The sequence below is a fragment of the Onychomys torridus genome, chromosome 23 (assembly GCF_903995425.1).
Source record: "Onychomys torridus chromosome 23, mOncTor1.1, whole genome shotgun sequence".
Lineage (NCBI taxonomy): Eukaryota > Metazoa > Chordata > Mammalia > Rodentia > Cricetidae > Onychomys > Onychomys torridus.
In genome coordinates this window covers 66,286,663-66,303,374 of record NC_050465.1, presented here as the reverse complement: position 1 = coordinate 66,303,374, position 16,712 = coordinate 66,286,663, and the positions used below count along the sequence as shown (strand labels likewise).

The window sequence follows — 16,712 nt, the reverse complement described above, 5'->3', positions numbered from 1 at the left end:
AATGAGAGAAGCCCAAAGAAGTGTGTATCTTGTGAATCAATATACAGACATTTCAGCCCAGGCAAAGTGTGAGTGAGGGCTTGGATAAGCACTTAGACAGTGAAAGTCTTAAGAAAATGAAGGAAGTGATTACTTGAAATTGATTTCAGTGTCTTTCAAGGAAGAAGGAAGGATTCATGGCAGAGAGAGTTGGGAGAGGTGACTTCAGAGTTCTGATGATGCTCTGTTCCTTGACCAGCATGGCATTTACATAGATGTTAATTGGGGACCAGCCCCAGTCCACATTTGTTAGTGTGCTCTCCCATGTCTATGCTATCTTTAATGTGTTTTAAGAAAAGGCATTGTGACCAATTAACAGTTCATCCTACAGTAATGCTAGGATGGTTGACATTCAACATATATTGACTTACTACATTGGCTGACTAAAGACTGTATGGTTTTCTTAAGATATATACACAATCAATAATAACGTTAATATGGATTCATTTAACAAAGCAGAAACTGTAAGATTCATGAGGGAAGGAAACTCTTTAATCTAATAGACTGTCTTAAAACTACACAGCAGATATTGCATTAATGAAATGTTAGAAGAATTCCCTTTAATCCAGTAATGAGAACTAAAGTGCTAATTATAATTAGCACAGTATTAAAAGGATAAAGAAGAGCTGGGAAGATGGTGCAGTCAGTGGCGTGCATGAGGCTGGGAGTATGATCCACATAAATGTCAGGCATATGTCAATACAATCCCAGCACTGAGGAAGCCAAAACAGGATCATCCCTGGGACTTGCTACCCATTCAGTTAGGCTGGTTGGTGAATTTCAAGATCAGTGAGAGAGGCTATCTCAAAAATAAGGTGGAGAGAGAGATTGGGGAAGATACCCAGTGTTGATCTGTGGCCTTCATGCTCGTGTGCAGGAATCCTTTCTACACACACACACATACGAGAGAGAGAGAGAGAGAGAGAGAGAGAGAGAGAGAGAGAGAGAGAGAGAGAGAGGAAAAGGAGGGAGAGGGTGGAGGCAAAATATATAACAATTAGAAAGAAATGAAGTCATTATTTACTGATAATGTCTAGCTACATGTGAAATCTCAATGCATAAACTATTAGCAATAATAAGAAGTTTGCTAGACCCACCACATTGAAGTTTCAAAATTGGTAGCATTTGTATGAGATAGACACATGTTTATGCAGCAGCATAACCTAGATATTATGTGCAATGCATATCAGCATCCAGTAGGGGTTTTTGATAGAACTTTGATAAGCGGATGTCAGACCTTAGCCAGAGGGGCATAGAAGAAAGGCAGTGGCAGTTTTTAAAGAAAATAATAGCAGCAGGCATGACTGCTCTGTCCAGGATTCCTTTAGAAGATGTAGTTTGAAAACAAAGAAAGTGGCTGAAATCAGTGTGTTATTGCCATAGAGAATAAAACAAAACAACACAAAGCATCAGTGGAATAGAACAGAGAGCTTGCATACTTCACATATTTACAGATGTAACTGCAAAGCAGAGAAAGAAGGCTCTGTTGGAAGAATATGGGATAATTTAATATCTGTATGGGTGAAAAGGAATCCATAGACTATAAGTTGAAGACAGTTCCAGGACAAAGAATTCAAACCATAAGACTTTTTTTTTTTCAAATGGAGGAAGATAGAGTGATGTTTTCATAACCCCAAGAAAGGATTTCTTTGACAAGGTGCAGAAGACAAAATGCTAAAGTAACACGGGTAAATCTGAAGTTGTGTTAGATGAAGTGTTGTATATTAAGGTATCAATAACTAAATTAAAAGGTAAGCCAAAGATTAGGATCACCTTCTTTAACACATTTAAATAGCACAAGTTTGTTATCCAAATCCACACATCACTCCTGAATAGTTAGAAGAAAGGCAGTTTGTGATAGATGGAAGAGCAAAAAGTGGTCCCGGTAATTCACAGTGTGGGGGATATCAAGGGGTGGACAAGTATGAAAGCTTACTAGCTAAAACAAGGTCTCACTTCACACTTGTTAACATCCAAGCCCATCCACTTTTGCCACTGATGAAGGAAAAAGGTAAACATGATGCAACTTCACTGAAGATTTATGAAACAACACTGAGTTTTCTAAGAGCACCCAGGAATTCTGGTTCTAGTTGTCACAATGTTACATATAGACAGGCATGAATTGCAACTTTGTAAAATGAAAGTGGGAAGACAGGCTTACATTGTTGAGGAGTCGCTGAAGAAAAATAACCACCTGATTTATATTACATTATGCTTTAAAACAGGTATTTCTACAAAAAAATCCCCTATGTATGTCAATGTGGATAAAATCCAATGACATAATAGTCAATGATTTTAAAAAAGTGTGTAATATGAAACTATTATATTTGAAAAACCACAAAGATAATATTTATTCTTAAGGAGACCACACACACACACACACACACACACACACACACACACACACACATCATTCACTTATGTGGAGCATAAACACAAACTCCTTCATGAGACTGACATTCACAGACCTCTTGGGCTGGAAGAAAGTCAAGAATTTAAGTATAATGACATTTTGTATTTTTCCCCCAATACAGGGAATCTGAGAGACAACAAACCCAGTTTTATTTAACATTTGCTTAGTCTCGGGGAGAGATAAATTTGTGCTATTACATTACTTTTGGTTTGTTTGAAGTGCTAACTAATACAACTGAAGTTTTTGACTTTGAACATGAATTCAGATGAGAGAGCATGTTCGTGTGCTGTGCACATCTTGCAGTTCTTCCTGGGACTTTATGCTAATTTAGCTGAAGACTTTCACCGTATCCAGGGAGCAGAGACGGGCATGCATTCCTCACCTATTATTGCCTAAGGTAATAGCAGTGGACCTGCTAGTTCAGAATGGGTGAACTGGGCAGAAGACAGCTCGATGTAAGCCTGAAGGTCTGGGAACGGTTAGGTGGCCCCTGGCTTCTCAGCCAAGCAGCAAAGACCTTCTCCCTGGGTGCTCGGGACAAACTGTGTGGGCAGGCAGTTTCACCTTGGCTAAGCTGGCCATGCAGGGTCAGCACTGCTGTTGGTTTCCTGTTTGGGGAAATGCTAAAGTACAAGTGGAATCATTCAACTAACGTAACACAGAGATTATACACATGCCGACCCAAAGGCTGGGTGTAGTGCTCATTAACATGTTTGACTCACCGTGATTTTGTTTGTTTGTTTTTCCTGCTTGTTATTCTGCTTTGAGTAAAACTGAACTCAGTTGCTTGATAATATTAATATGAGGCATTTACTATTAAAACTTAGATTCCTGGCTTCTCTCCTAGAAAGGTGGTGGCACATTGGGCCTGAATTCTAGGCTGTCAACAGCCAGATGAGCCTAAAGATTATCTCCTCCCCAACTGCCTCACTCATCATCTACTAGCCACTGGAGGGATGTTAACTCTTGCACATCATAGATGAAAAGATTGAGATTCAGGGTAGACACCTGCCCTGCTCAGGGTCACAGTTAGTCTGTGGGTTCAGCCATGTTGGCACATGTCACCCAGGTACCAGTTAACTTGAGACATCAATGTGAGGGCCCATTTTGTAATCTTAGGGGCACCTCTTCTATCTCCTTCAGCAGGTGCAATGCAAACAGTAACTCTGAATGCTTTTAACAAAGACTCACCTCAAGCCTCAATAGAAACACAACAGATGGATTCACTGTGGTAGTCATTAGCTTAAAATGCAAAAGAATATCATAACGTAAGTACACATGGTATATAACTGGAGGATCTATGGTCACAGGGTACCACATTTTAAAAATAAGATTTATTCATTTTATTTTATGTGTATCTTCTCTGCATGTATATATGTGGCCATGTGTGTGTGTGTGTGTGTGTGTGTGTACATGACTGTGCTTGCTATCCTTGGAGGCCAGAAGAGGGCATTGGATCCCATGGGACTTGAGTTATAGTTGGTTGTAAAACACCAAGTGGGTATCAAACCCAGGTCCTGTGCAAGAACAACACATGCTCTTAACCATGGAGCCATTGCTCATGTCCCAGGGCACCACTTTTCAAGTGTGATTCTTTCAGGAGTCCCATGTCCCTTCACACTCTCATTGCTTCTCTTCTGGGTACAGAAAGATTATTATTATTACTGTTCTGGCATGTTCCCAGGACTTTGTATAACATGCACTTCCTTTAGGTTTTCTCAACTTACTGGTTTCTGCTAACGCTATGGGATAGTCCACACCAGTTTGCACTAGTTGCAACCATCCTGCCCAGCAGTATTTAACCACCTAGGTTAGTCAGTCTTAGTTTGCTATTAATTAATTAATTAATTTGTTTATTTATTATTTATTGGGTAGGAGGAGAGGACACAACTTTCAGGAGCTGGTTCTCTTATTCTGTTTGGGAAATTTTATACACTGCATCATCTCACTAACCTTGAAAAATGTGGTATTGTTAGAACCACTTTACAGAAGTTACAGAAGTCTTTTAGAACTCAAGCTGCAAAGACACCAAGTCATCTACCTGTAAATGAATGGTGGGTGGCCAGGTCAATTAACTTTAACACATTGTTAAAAACTATGCCACAAAGTGAAAAGATAATAAGATATCGGTCTTAACCGCAGTTGCAGACAGATCTACAGGTTGCAAAAGGACAAATTTAACCTGTAAAAAACAAAAACAAAAAAACAAAACAAAACAAAATAACAACAAAAAAAACCCACACAACTCTGTATTGCCGTGTGCCTGTAGCTGTGTATATAAGCACACAAATATTGGAAAGAAACACCACAATAATGGTGAGTCGGAAAACAGAAATCTAGCAGGATGAGGTCCAGAGGAGGGTTAGCTTAGCCATGATGCCTGTAATGCCTCACTTAAAATGTAAGTGGGATGGGAACAATTGGAGTATATGCAGCCATAGAACCTTAACATGTTCTCAGGTAACACATAAGTAGCTCTGTGGCCATTATCTCCAATCATAGTCTCAGTCATGTAAGACTAACACCTGCTCATCATTGGAAACGAAGTTTACTGTACCCAAATTAACTTTTGAATATTAAAAAAAAAAAAAGCCGGGCGGTGGTGGCACACGCCTTTAATCCCAGAACTTGGGAGGCAGAGGCAGGCGGATCTCTGAGTTCAAGGCCAGCCTGGTCTCCAAATCGAGTTCCAGGAAAGGCACAAAGCTACACAGAGAAATCCTGTCTCAAAAAAACAAAAATAAATAAATAAATAAATAAATAAATAAATAAATAAATAAATAAATTTCTGTTTCACAAAATCAAGCCAAAAATAATTCTCAAGGTTTTGAGGAGATTTCATCTTTAGCAGTACAGATCTTGTCATATAGGTCCTTCACTTGCTTAGTTAGAGTTATCCCAAGGTATTTCATATTATTTGTGGCTATTATAAAGGGTAATGTTTCTCTGATTTCTTTCTCAGCCCTTTTATCATTTGTATATAGGAGGGCCTCTGACTGTTTTTGAGTTAATCTTGTATCCTGCCACATTACTGAAGGAATTTATCAGCTGTAGGAGTTCCCTGGTAGAATTTTTGGGATCACTTATGTATACTATCATATCATCTACAAATAGTGAAAGTTTGACTCCTTCCTTTTCACTTTCTATCCCTTTGATCTCCTTGGGATTATGGAGTAGATTCAAATGAGTGTGAACGAGGTCACCCAAATTCCAAATAGAAATCAAATCAACGTGACATTGCTTAATTCAATGTAAGTTCTAGTTTTGATTTTTTTCCAATGATGCCTTTTGTGTCCAGAGAGTGCCAAAGGAACACAGAGCCCCAGAGAAGTCAGAGTCAAGGTGAGATCTGGTTTAGGAAGGAGCAGGGAGGACTGAGACTCCCAGGAGGTTTCTCCTCCCAGGCTTGGGCACTTCTCACCAACCAAACCACCTGCTTCTTCACCAGTCTGACATCACACCTCCAGTACTCTATCGATTATCACCTATCTGTCTATCCACCCATCACCTATTATCTAACTCTTCTGCTTGTCCACCCATCTATCATCGATTTACCTATCATCTCTGCTCTTCTATTTTCATCTTCTGCTTATCTTATATAATTTATACTTAGTATCCATCAGTTAACCTTAGATCCATCCCTAGCATACATCTATCTATGACTATTTATTGATATCCATTTACTAATCTCTGCAAGCTGTTCTTCTCCATCTGGGACTCGTGGGGTCCTGGACAACTGCCTGGCTCCTCACTTCTACCAGCATTATACATTCCACCTGTTCCCCGGGGCTGCCGCTCTTTCTGTGTGTGCTGCTGGACTCAGGAGGAACCTGCTGCTGAGCAACCCTCCAGTTAGTGACCCGACAGAGCCCTAGTGGGTGGGACTGGCTTGTCCCTCCCTGGGATAGGAACAAGCAGCATAGTCCTTCAGTCACTCACCTTGCTAACCACGGGTGGTGTGGCCAGGAGCAGTAGCAGGATAGGCAGCAGGAGCGCCTGCAACCTTGGAGAAGTCTCTGCGTGCATGATGGGCGTTGGTCTTGAGTCCTAGCGTGTCCAGGGATCCACCAGACCCACAGGCTTTCAGGCCTCTGTGTCCCCCGAGGGACACAGATTGGGAAGGCCCTGCCGTGAAGCTCGCCTTGCTTGCTGGACCACTGGGGCGAGTTTTGTAGGGCTCGACCCTCCGCGGTCTGTTTGTCCTCACCCAAGCTTTTGATTGGGACTCTAAGAGAGGGAAGAAGTGGCCGAGGTCCCGCCCTCGCCCCCCCCCCCCCCAGCTCGCCAGGCACTGTCCCTTCAACCGGGCATCGTGCCCAGGAAGTGAGAAAGGGTTGGGCACCCGCAGAGCAGGCAGGTGGGCGCCGATCCAGAGTCAGGGTGAAAGAGGTGATGTCCCTAAGATCCTGGGACTCTGGTGCCTAGCGGGTGCGGGTCCGTGTGGGGAATTTAGGGGTGTGCTGTAGGGAGGTGGCTGCACAGGGTGGAGGGAGTGGCCAGTAGCCCTGCCCAGATTAAGCTGCAGGCGTGCGGGAGTCTGTGACTCTGGAGGCCAGGTTTGCTGGCAGCTCCCGCGGCTGCACATCTGCTGTCGGCCTGCAACTCTCAGCCAGCACACAGACCTGGCACTGAACAGGCAGTGAAGAGGAACACGGTCACGGGCGAATTCCCTCCAGCCACAACTTCAGGCGCCTGTCAAGTCTGCCTGCTAGCCTGCAGTTCCTTCTTTACCGGGTTGTTCGCCCAGGTAAGCCACCCACAGGCAGGCACTGCCCCAGCACCAGGGCACCTGCCTGGGACCAGTAGCACTCTGGCATCTAAGGGGTGATGGCTGGGGAAGTTGTGGCCTTGGGGTCAGCAGAGGAGAGCTTGCCTGGCTCCCAGGGTTCTCTGCCAGGGCTTGAACCGGGGCGCTGGGTGTTTTGATTAATTTAGAGGCTCGAGTTACTGTCCTGGCAGTCCTGGCATTCCAAAATGCCAAGAGCAAGAGGCAGCTGAGGGGAAAGAGAAAGCGCATCCTATTCTCTGAGTTGAACTGCCTTTCAGGCTGAACCTTATCTGCGGAAACGAGGCAGAAAATGAGAGCCAGCTCTGGTCCAGGGTGTCCCCGCCTGGGAGGGCTCAGATGCAAATGCCACCTCTGGTTTGGTAGGGCACCCTTTTGGAGCAGGGCTCCTCGATGCTTTCTCATGCTGTAGAGTACACTGAATGGAGTGAATCATGTAAAATGCAAAGGCTACAGTAAAACCAGACGTTTTACCTGGATACAATCGTCACAGTGCTAAAGGAGAATTGTACTAACAGACAGGTAGTATTCATATTGGATTAGGTATTGGTAGCTCTAGAGCACACCCATTAAGCCACCTTAACAATATCACAGTGGTAACTGAGAACAAGGTCTTGTGATAACCATCTAAATGTCAGGAGCATATCTGTGAGTGCAAACTCAGCAGCCGGCACATCGGTGGCCCGTTCGCTTACATTCATCACTGAAGGAAAAGGCCCAGCTTCCATGAAGGACCAGTGGCCATTTAAATGCCACCATTTTCTTTCTTTCTTTCTTTCTTTCTTTCTTTCTTTCTTTCTTTCTTTCTTTCTTTCTTTCTTTCTTTCTTTCTTTCTTTCTTTCTTTCTTTCTTTCTTTCTTTCTTTCTTCCTCCCTCTCTCTCTTTCTTTTTTCCTTCCTTCCTTCCTTCCTTCCTTCCTTCCTTCCTTCCTTTCTTTCTTTCTTTTTTTTTTTTTTTTTGGTGTTTCGAGACAGGGTTTCTCTGTGTAGCTTTGCGCCTTTTCCTGGAATTCACTTGGTAGTCCAGGCTGGCCTCAAACTCACAGAGATCCGCCTGGTTCTGCCACCTGAATGCTGGGATTAAAGGCATGCGCCACCACTGCCTGGCGGCCACCATTTTCTTATCTAAGTTCACTGGCCAGCTGAATTCCATTTCCCCTCCCCCTCAAATTGTAGATTGAAGGGGCAATCTTCCATGACGTACAACTATGGCTGTACATTAGAATCTCCCGAGGAACATCTAAAAGTTCTAATACCTAGTGAATTCAAGATCAATTCTATCAGACTCTCCACAGGACAAACTTATTGGTGCATGGCAGAGCCTCTTGCAGATTCTTTGTGCAAGCATGCTTTGTAGTCACTATTCTATTATTATTATTATTATTATTATTATTATTATTATTTTATTCTTCTCTCTCATACATTACATCCCGAACCACAGTCATTTTGGCTAAATGTGCAGAATTAGGGTAGGTCTCCTCAGTAGAATAATAAGGCATACATTAAAGTCTTTATTAATACTTGGGGACATTGTGGAGTTTGTGCCCAGATCCTAAATGTAATTGGCCTCATAGTGGCTTTAGGAAACTTCTTGAGGGGACTTCTGCTGTCTTTGTGGGGAGGATGGCCGGGACTTTGCTGATGAAATGACAGTGCCCAGGAGTCCTGAGAGGCATATGATTATCTTTTATAAATTGATATTGCTTCCTGAAAACAAATCTAATTCTCAGTCCTGATATCAAATGCAGGATTATTTGAAGGATTACAGGAAATTTGAATTTTAAATGGCTTTTTCTGAGACCCCACAGTTTCTTTATCTCCTTTCTCTCTGTGTGAGATGTACTTGTGTGTGCACACTCTTATGTGACTGAGCAAGAGCCCCAGAATGTGTGTGAGGACAACCTTGAGTGTGGGTCGTCACCTCCTCCCTTGCTTGGGACAGGGACTCTAGTTCTTCTGGCCTGTGCACTTCCAGGGATACTTCTGCTACATCTCCCATCTCACTTTAGAAGTGCTAGGATTACAGATATACACAACTGACCCTCATGCACCCTGGGGATCCAAACTCAGGTCCTTACATTTCCACAGCAGGTACTTTACTCACTGAGCCCAGATCCTTGGACTTTTGATGGAAGAACAGACTGAGATGTATCAGCATTGGAGGGTAAAGCAGTCACTGGGATGATATTTCTGAATCAGCAGCAGAAGGGAATGGGACATGACACAGGAAGGAGGAGGCAGATGCTCACTAGCCTGGCATCTGGTCTACCTCCTGGATTCTGAGTCCTTTTGTTCTTACTAGTGTGGATTAGCTTCTCCAGGGTGAACTCTTATCCTCTCTAACATTGGGTTAATCATGGTGCCAGTCTCAGGGAGTTGTAGGAATCTGATAATCCATCAGAAGTCTCTTGTATAAGATCTTCATGTATTCAACAATTCATGCTCTTACAGTCACTCCTCTTTCTCGAAAATTGGACACCTGGAGCTCCACCTGGGGCCTGGCTGAGGATCTCTGCATCCACTTCCATTAGTTATTGGAAGAGAGTTCCAGCTCGACTGGTAGGGTGTTTGGCCATCTGATCACCAGACTAGGTCAGATTAGGCTTTCTCTTGACCATTGCCAGCAGTCTACAGAGGATGTATCATTGTGGATTTCTGGGGACCTCTCCAGCACTCTGCCTATTCCTGTTCTCATGTGGTCTTCATTTATCATGGTCTGTTATTCCTTGTTCTCCTTTTCTGTTCTTGATCCAGCTGGGATCTCCTGCTCCCCTAAGCTCTCTTTCCCTCAAACATTGCCCTTCATTACTCCCACTGTCGTCCAAGTTGTTCATGTAGATCTCATCCATTTCTCTGTCATTGGGTGATCCCTGTAGGGCCCCGTTTTCTATGTAGCCTCCCTGGAGTTGTGTAGCAGTCTAGTCATCTTTGTTTTACATCTAGTATCCTCCTATGAGTGAGTACATACCGTGTTTGTCTTTCTGAGTCTGGGTTACCTCACTCAGGATGATTTTTTTCTAGATCCATCCATTTGCCTGCTAACCTCATGATGTCATTGTTTTTCTCTGCTGAGTAGTACTCCATTGTGTATATGTACCATATTTTCTTTATCCATTCTTCAGTTGAAGGGCATCTAGGTTGTTTCCAGGTTCTGGCTATTATAAACAATGCTGATATGAACATAGTTGAGCAAATGCCCTTGTGGTATTATTGAACATTCCTTGGGTATATGCCCAAGAGTGCTACAGCTGGGTTTTGGGGGAGATGGATTCCCAGTTTTCTAAGGAAGCGCCATATTGATTCCCACCAGCAGTGGAGGAGAGTTCCCCTTGCTCCACATCCTCTCCAGCATAAGCTGTCTTCTGTGTTTTTGATCTTAGCCACTCTGACAGGTATAAGGTAGTATCTCAGAGTCATTTTGATTTGCATTTCCTGGATAATTAGGGATGTTGAGCAAGACTGGAAAAAGCACAGGGACAAATAGCCAAACGAATGGAAGCACATGAATTATGAACCAAAGGCTGTGGAGCCCCCAGCTGGATTAGGCCCTCTGGATAAGTGAGACAATTGAATAGCTTCAACTGTTTGGGAGGAATCCAGGACCTGTGGGACTGGAACCTGCCCCTAGTGCATGAGCTGGCTGTTTGGAACCTTGGGTTTACACAGGGACACTTTGCTCAGCCTGGAAGGAGGGGACTGGACCTGCCTGTACTGAATCCACCAGGTTTAAATGAATCCCCAGGGGAGTCTTGGCCCTGGAGGAGATGGGAATAGAGGGGAGGGGCTGGGGGAAAAGGTGGGGGGGGGGGCTGGAGGGGCGAGGACAGGGGAACCCATGACTGATGTGTAAAATTAAAACACAAATATAATAATAAAAAAATGCCCAAACAAACAAAAAGAAAAAGAAAAAAAAAAAGATCTTCATGTAACCACCACATGTTATATTCTAATTGGAGCTGCATAAAGGAATTCAGATGGGCATGAGAAATGGTGGCATGATACAACGATGCTCTTCTGAGTTCAATACAAATGAACAAGTACCAGCTGAAGCCCCATATTGATTCCAGGTCAGTGCACTTTCAAGGCACCTCGAACCCTGTCTTGGCCTTTGCAAGACTAGCAGCTTTGGCACAGCCAGGAGCTGTTAGAAACTGAAATCTCAGCAGCTACCCAGACTCAGCGAATCAGAACATAGCTGTCCAAGATCCAAGATCTCTAGCTGATTCATTTGCAAGTGGAACTTGGAGAAGTGGCTTGTTTCTGATCTCAACAGTACTGAGGCTGCAGGTGCATATGGCCAACCTGGCTTTTACATGGGATTTGAACTCAGGTCCTCATTCTTGTCAGAAAGTTTTTTTTTTTTAACTTGTTAAACAATATCTCTAGTCCTGGTGTTAAAATACATGGGTCTGCTTTCAATGTAAGCCCCAATAAGGAGGGGAGGCCTTTTGGGGGTTCTGTCCTCTCCCCTTTGTGAATAGATGATTAAATATGAATAGTGTATCAAGCTCATGTAGCATTCACCCTCAGGTCTACTTCTTCCAAAGTCTGTAAGTTTCTCTGGCCTCTACTGCACACATAAGCACGTGCATCTGCTTTTGATGAACTACATAGAATTAGGTTGTTCCTGGCTCCTTCTTTAATTTCTCCAACACCCCTCTTGGTCATTTCTTTTTTCTGAGAACTTCCTCTTATCATCAGTTAGACTCTCAAGTGGTTTTAGAATCCCAGAGTCACAGCCAACTTGGGCCAGTTCTTGCCCCTGCCTTCTCTGCTGCTGTTTTAAGGTCAGAGCTTCTGCCCTGGTACCCACTTCTATTATCCAGAGACTAAGGTTGCCTTCTGGCTGGTTTCTTCTCTTGTAAGTTCTTTGAAATCCACCTTTAATGCTATTGTCAGAATTGCCATTTAAAATTGCACACAGGGCCGGGAGATGGCTCAGCTGCTTAAAATACTTGCCATGTAAGCATGAGGATTAGGGTTAGGGTCCCTGGAACCCATCTAAAAGCCAGTGAATGTGGCAACCCACCTGTACTCCCAGCACGTGCGAAGTGGATATACAGAATCCTCAGCTAACGGGCTAGCTACAACCTCACCAGAATGATGAGCTCTAGTTCAGCAAGGGATCCTGCTCCCATAAATAGGGTAGAAACCCAATATCAACCTTGGGCCTGCAAATGCTCCTACACACACACACACACACACACACACACACACACACACACGCACGCACGCTTACACATGCACACTGACACATGTACCCCATGCATATGAAATGATTATAAAATATAATAGCCACAGAATAGACAAACAGTAATGTATAGTTACTTCAGTAAATCAATTCTTTTTTCTCCATCCTGTGTAGCATGAGTTAGTACAAACAAGAGCCAGGTAGATACTTCTTGAATTAATAACCATAGATATTTATGTATCATATAAAATATATGCTGATGAGACCAGAAACAAATACTTCATCAGTGTCAACCAAATTGATAGAAAGTTACCTCATATTTTAATGATTTATTATATTTAATGAGTTTAATATCATTAAACAAATCATTTTTCATTCTTATTATATATATAAATTAAATTTAATATTTTGCTCTTATATTGTTTATTTTTATTGTAAATATGTACTATAGACGTCTTCCTAGCTTTATTTTCTGAGTTTATTTATTTATTATGAACTTTATTTCCAAAGTTCATAATAAAAGAGCGAGCTTACTTTAATTATAATTACAGAATTCTTTTCTAATGCTATTTTCAGCTGCTAGTTATCTTGGCTATATGTATATATATACATATAACCTTGTGCATATATAGATCATACCCTTGACTCTGATCAATGATGATCATTGTGTGTGTTGCTAAGATACACAGTAAACTATGGGAAGTCCATGACTCTGAATCCCAGGGTTTTATTTTTCATTTTTATTTTTTTACATTTATTTGTTGGGGACAGAGTGTGCCGAAGTACCTGTGTGGAGGTCAGAGGACAAGTTGCCAAGGGTTCTGTTCTTCCACCATGTGGGCTGCAGAGATTAAGCTCAGGTCATCAGGCTTAGTGGCAAGCTCATTTACCTAGTAGGAGTCTCTATCCCTGAAGCCCAGGTTTGAACTCTCCCCTTGAATCTCTTGTTATATTCCTGAGTGGCAGAGCCATTCAGTGAGGAGTGTTGTTTCAGGTCTTGTTCTTAGGGAAGAGGCATGATATGGAGATTCCAGGCCTCTGGGATCAACTCCTCCAGGAAGCAAGGATGACTTAGAGGCTGAGCAGAAGACAGGGTGTAGCCATTGCAGAAAAGACATGATGGAGCTCTTAGGAAAGAAAAGACTTCACAAGCCCAGTTACTCTTCCCCAAGAGAAAGCTTTCCTACTGTCTCACAGATGTCATTGTACCCCAGGATCCCATCTCAGCATTTCTGCCTACCCTTAGAGTGCATTTGGACACTTTTTATGAAATCTTCCTTTTTGCTTAAACACTTAAATATTGAGCCCTCCTCTCTGTCCTGTTTAAAGAGTACCCCTTTGACCTCTAAAACATTCAGATTTCTAGACTCGAATTCCAAATACAAAGACCTCTACAGGAGAACTCTGACTTCCTGAGAACCACAGGGAACAGACTGTCTTTGTGGCAAAGCGCCACTCCATTTGTAATAATTTTTCTGTGTTCCAGAACTCTTTCTTTCCAGAGATCAACTTCCCAAAACTCACTCACAAATTTTTATCAAAGGTATGAAGTCTTCACAAAGGCCATGGCTTCAAACTTACTGTACATTCAGCATCTGTCATCCTGAGAATTACCATTTATTATAGTGGGAAGGATGAGAGTCATGAAACAGAGAAACAGAAGAGTGGAGAAGGAAAGGTGGACAGGGAAGAAGAGAGAGGAAGAGGAGGGGAAGAAAGTAATAGGAGAAGATGGGGTAGGGTGGAGAGGTCTCCTGCCTCTTACCAAGTCTTTTCTTTGTATTTTCAAGGTGATCATGGGTTACCTCCATAATCCTACCTAGAACTGCCCCACAGTACGCTTCCTTCTTCCACACTAACTGAAGTCACCCGTCTGTGTGATGTCATTCTTGATATTTGAAAGGTTTTTTAAGCCCTACCCACCGCACAAGCCTGGAGACCCAACTCTGTAGGAGGCAGAGGCAGGAGGATCACATGATCTTAGGAGTTTGAGATTAGCTCTGAGCATCATAACAATCTCTCTCATCACTAACTAACTAACTAACTAACTAACTAACTAACTAACAATATCTCATCCCATCTCATCTCTAACTAGCTAGCTAGCTAGCTACCCCCTTTCCCACCTACAAACTACTGTAACCTTTCCCTTAGCTAGCCTCACTTTCTATATCTATAACCTTTTCCAACATGTTGGGAAGGTTTTTGTTCTCATTGCTATTACTAATTAGGAAGGAAAGAAGGGAGTAAGAGAGGAAAGGAGGAAGGGAGGTGGAGGAACAGTTATTGAGCCAGGCACTGCCCAGGGCACTGATTCAGACTCATTTTGGTCTCTCAGGTACTAATTTTCTGTATTGAGAAATCTTGAGCACAGTGGAATTATGGACTTGCATGGGGCTACACTCACTGAACATATGTTTTAATTACTTAATGACTTGACTGTGTGATAGTAGTGAATATCTGAACCCAACCTTCCTAACTTTCATCCCCTAACTATTTGGATGCAAGGTCAACATGCAGAGAAGTAGACTCTCTGTACATAAGAACCACAGAGGCTTCCTCCTTGGGAAGTCAACTTTCCACTGCTCTTGGGGATGTTCCTGCCCAAGGAATCAGCTGATGTTATTGCCAGAAACTCATTCCAAAGGCATCTCTCAAAAGTCTGAAAGGTCCAGAGAACTGAGATAAGTGTTCTTCCATGGCCAGGGAGAAAACTCATAGATGCAGGGAAAGCTGGAATTTAGAACTTTCAGCAACACATTTGGGAGCATCATGAGCTAAGGATGACACTCTGAGGTGGAAGGTAAGAGGCCAGTATGATTTTGAAAATTAGCTGTGCATTTTTATAACATGTACCACGTTGTCCCTAGATATGGCAATATTATGGTTACTGTCAGGTTTTCTGTTGGTATTAGGAGGAGGCCTCAAAAAGGAAGAGATAATAGAAGCCCACATTGCCAGAATGGTGGGTGAGCGGAGACAGGGTGCACTTGACTCTGGCTTAACAGACCTAATTCCAGTGTCATTTAAGGACTGCAGCATTCATACACTGCAACCATGTCTACAGGGTAGGAGAGGTGGGGTGGGCTGGCTCTAAGCCAGGGCCATTCTGTTCCAGCTGGAATTTAGAGTAGTTCTCAGGAATGTACTTGAGTTGTCAAGTTCTTCCCTTTCAGAGAACACGAAGCTGCAGCCACATTCCGAGGGTCTTCAGACCACACAGACTCATGACCCCCATGAAAAATCTTGTGTGGAATGAGGTTAAATGTTTTTGCTAAAGAACTCAAATAACCATGTTGTGGGTTTTTTTTTTTTCTTTTTTTTGAGGGGGCGTGTTTTGGAGTAAAATCAGCTTATTTAAGTTTATTTAAATGAAATCAATGGTACCGGATGCGCTCATTGTGTTAAGTAAAATAGACCAGACAGTGAGACTCATCCCAAGCTCTATCTCATTCATATATGGGATCTGAAAACAGTGGGTTTCATAGGAGTTAAGGGCAGGAGGTGGGGAGCTGGGAAAGTCGAGAGAGAGAATGGGAAGGGAAGAGGCTGTTCAGCAGGTGGTGGGTCCTATTCGAGAAGAGGAAGAAGTTCTAGGTGATAGTCTTATAATCATACCCTGTATGTGTAGAGACATCCCAACAATATATTTTGTACATCTTCAACATAAAGAAATGATAAATGAGAAAACCTTTGGGGAGAACAGAGTTTTCCTTGGTTTAACATTACATGATGTATGTGTGTGCTAATACATGGTTCCTGATTAACACATACTATTTCCATGTTTTCAAATGTATTAGTGGAAATACATTCCAATTTTAAAAAGTATTACATTGATTGATTGATTGATTGTGTATGTGTGTGTGTGTGTGTGTGAGTGTGTGTGTGTTTGTTTGTTTGTGTAGGGGATGCCTTTATATGCCTGTGGAGATTAGGAGACAGTTTGGAGAAGTCAGTTCTCCCACCATGTTGCTTCTCACATTAAACTCAAGGCTTGGCAATAGATGCCATTATCCACTGGACCACATCGCCAATCCCAAATTAAAAAATAAAATAAAAGTGGAACAAGTAATTAGCCAGTATATTGGAAAATGGTTAACTCTGTCTATCTATCTATCATCTATCTATCTATCTATCTATCTATCTATCTATCTATCTATCTATTTATCTATCTATCTATCCTCTCTCTCTCTCTCCCCCTCCCCTCTCCCTCCCTCCCTCCCTCCCTCCCTCCCTCCCTCCCTCCCTCCGTCCCTACCTACCTACCTATCTTAATACAGGGTTTA

General features: G+C 42.7%; 2 protein-coding genes across 2 annotated transcripts in view; one reads left to right on the top strand and one right to left on the bottom strand.

Annotated features, from left to right (window-relative positions):
* The window catches only part of Col4a3 (collagen type IV alpha 3 chain), a 133,884-nt gene extending 127,218 nt beyond the window's left edge, over positions 1 to 6,666 (bottom strand). Inside the window, exon 1 of the mRNA XM_036172912.1 lies at positions 6,392 to 6,666. Coding sequence (XP_036028805.1) covers positions 6,392 to 6,478 — 87 coding nt within the window. The 5' untranslated portion in view covers positions 6,479 to 6,666. The remainder of the gene's footprint in view (positions 1 to 6,391) is intronic.
* A 400-nt stretch (positions 6,667 to 7,066) lies between these two features.
* The window catches only part of Col4a4 (collagen type IV alpha 4 chain), a 114,990-nt gene continuing 105,344 nt past the window's right edge, over positions 7,067 to 16,712 (top strand). Inside the window, exon 1 of the mRNA XM_036173371.1 lies at positions 7,067 to 7,199. The gene's annotated coding sequence lies outside the window, so the exon portion shown is untranslated. The remainder of the gene's footprint in view (positions 7,200 to 16,712) is intronic.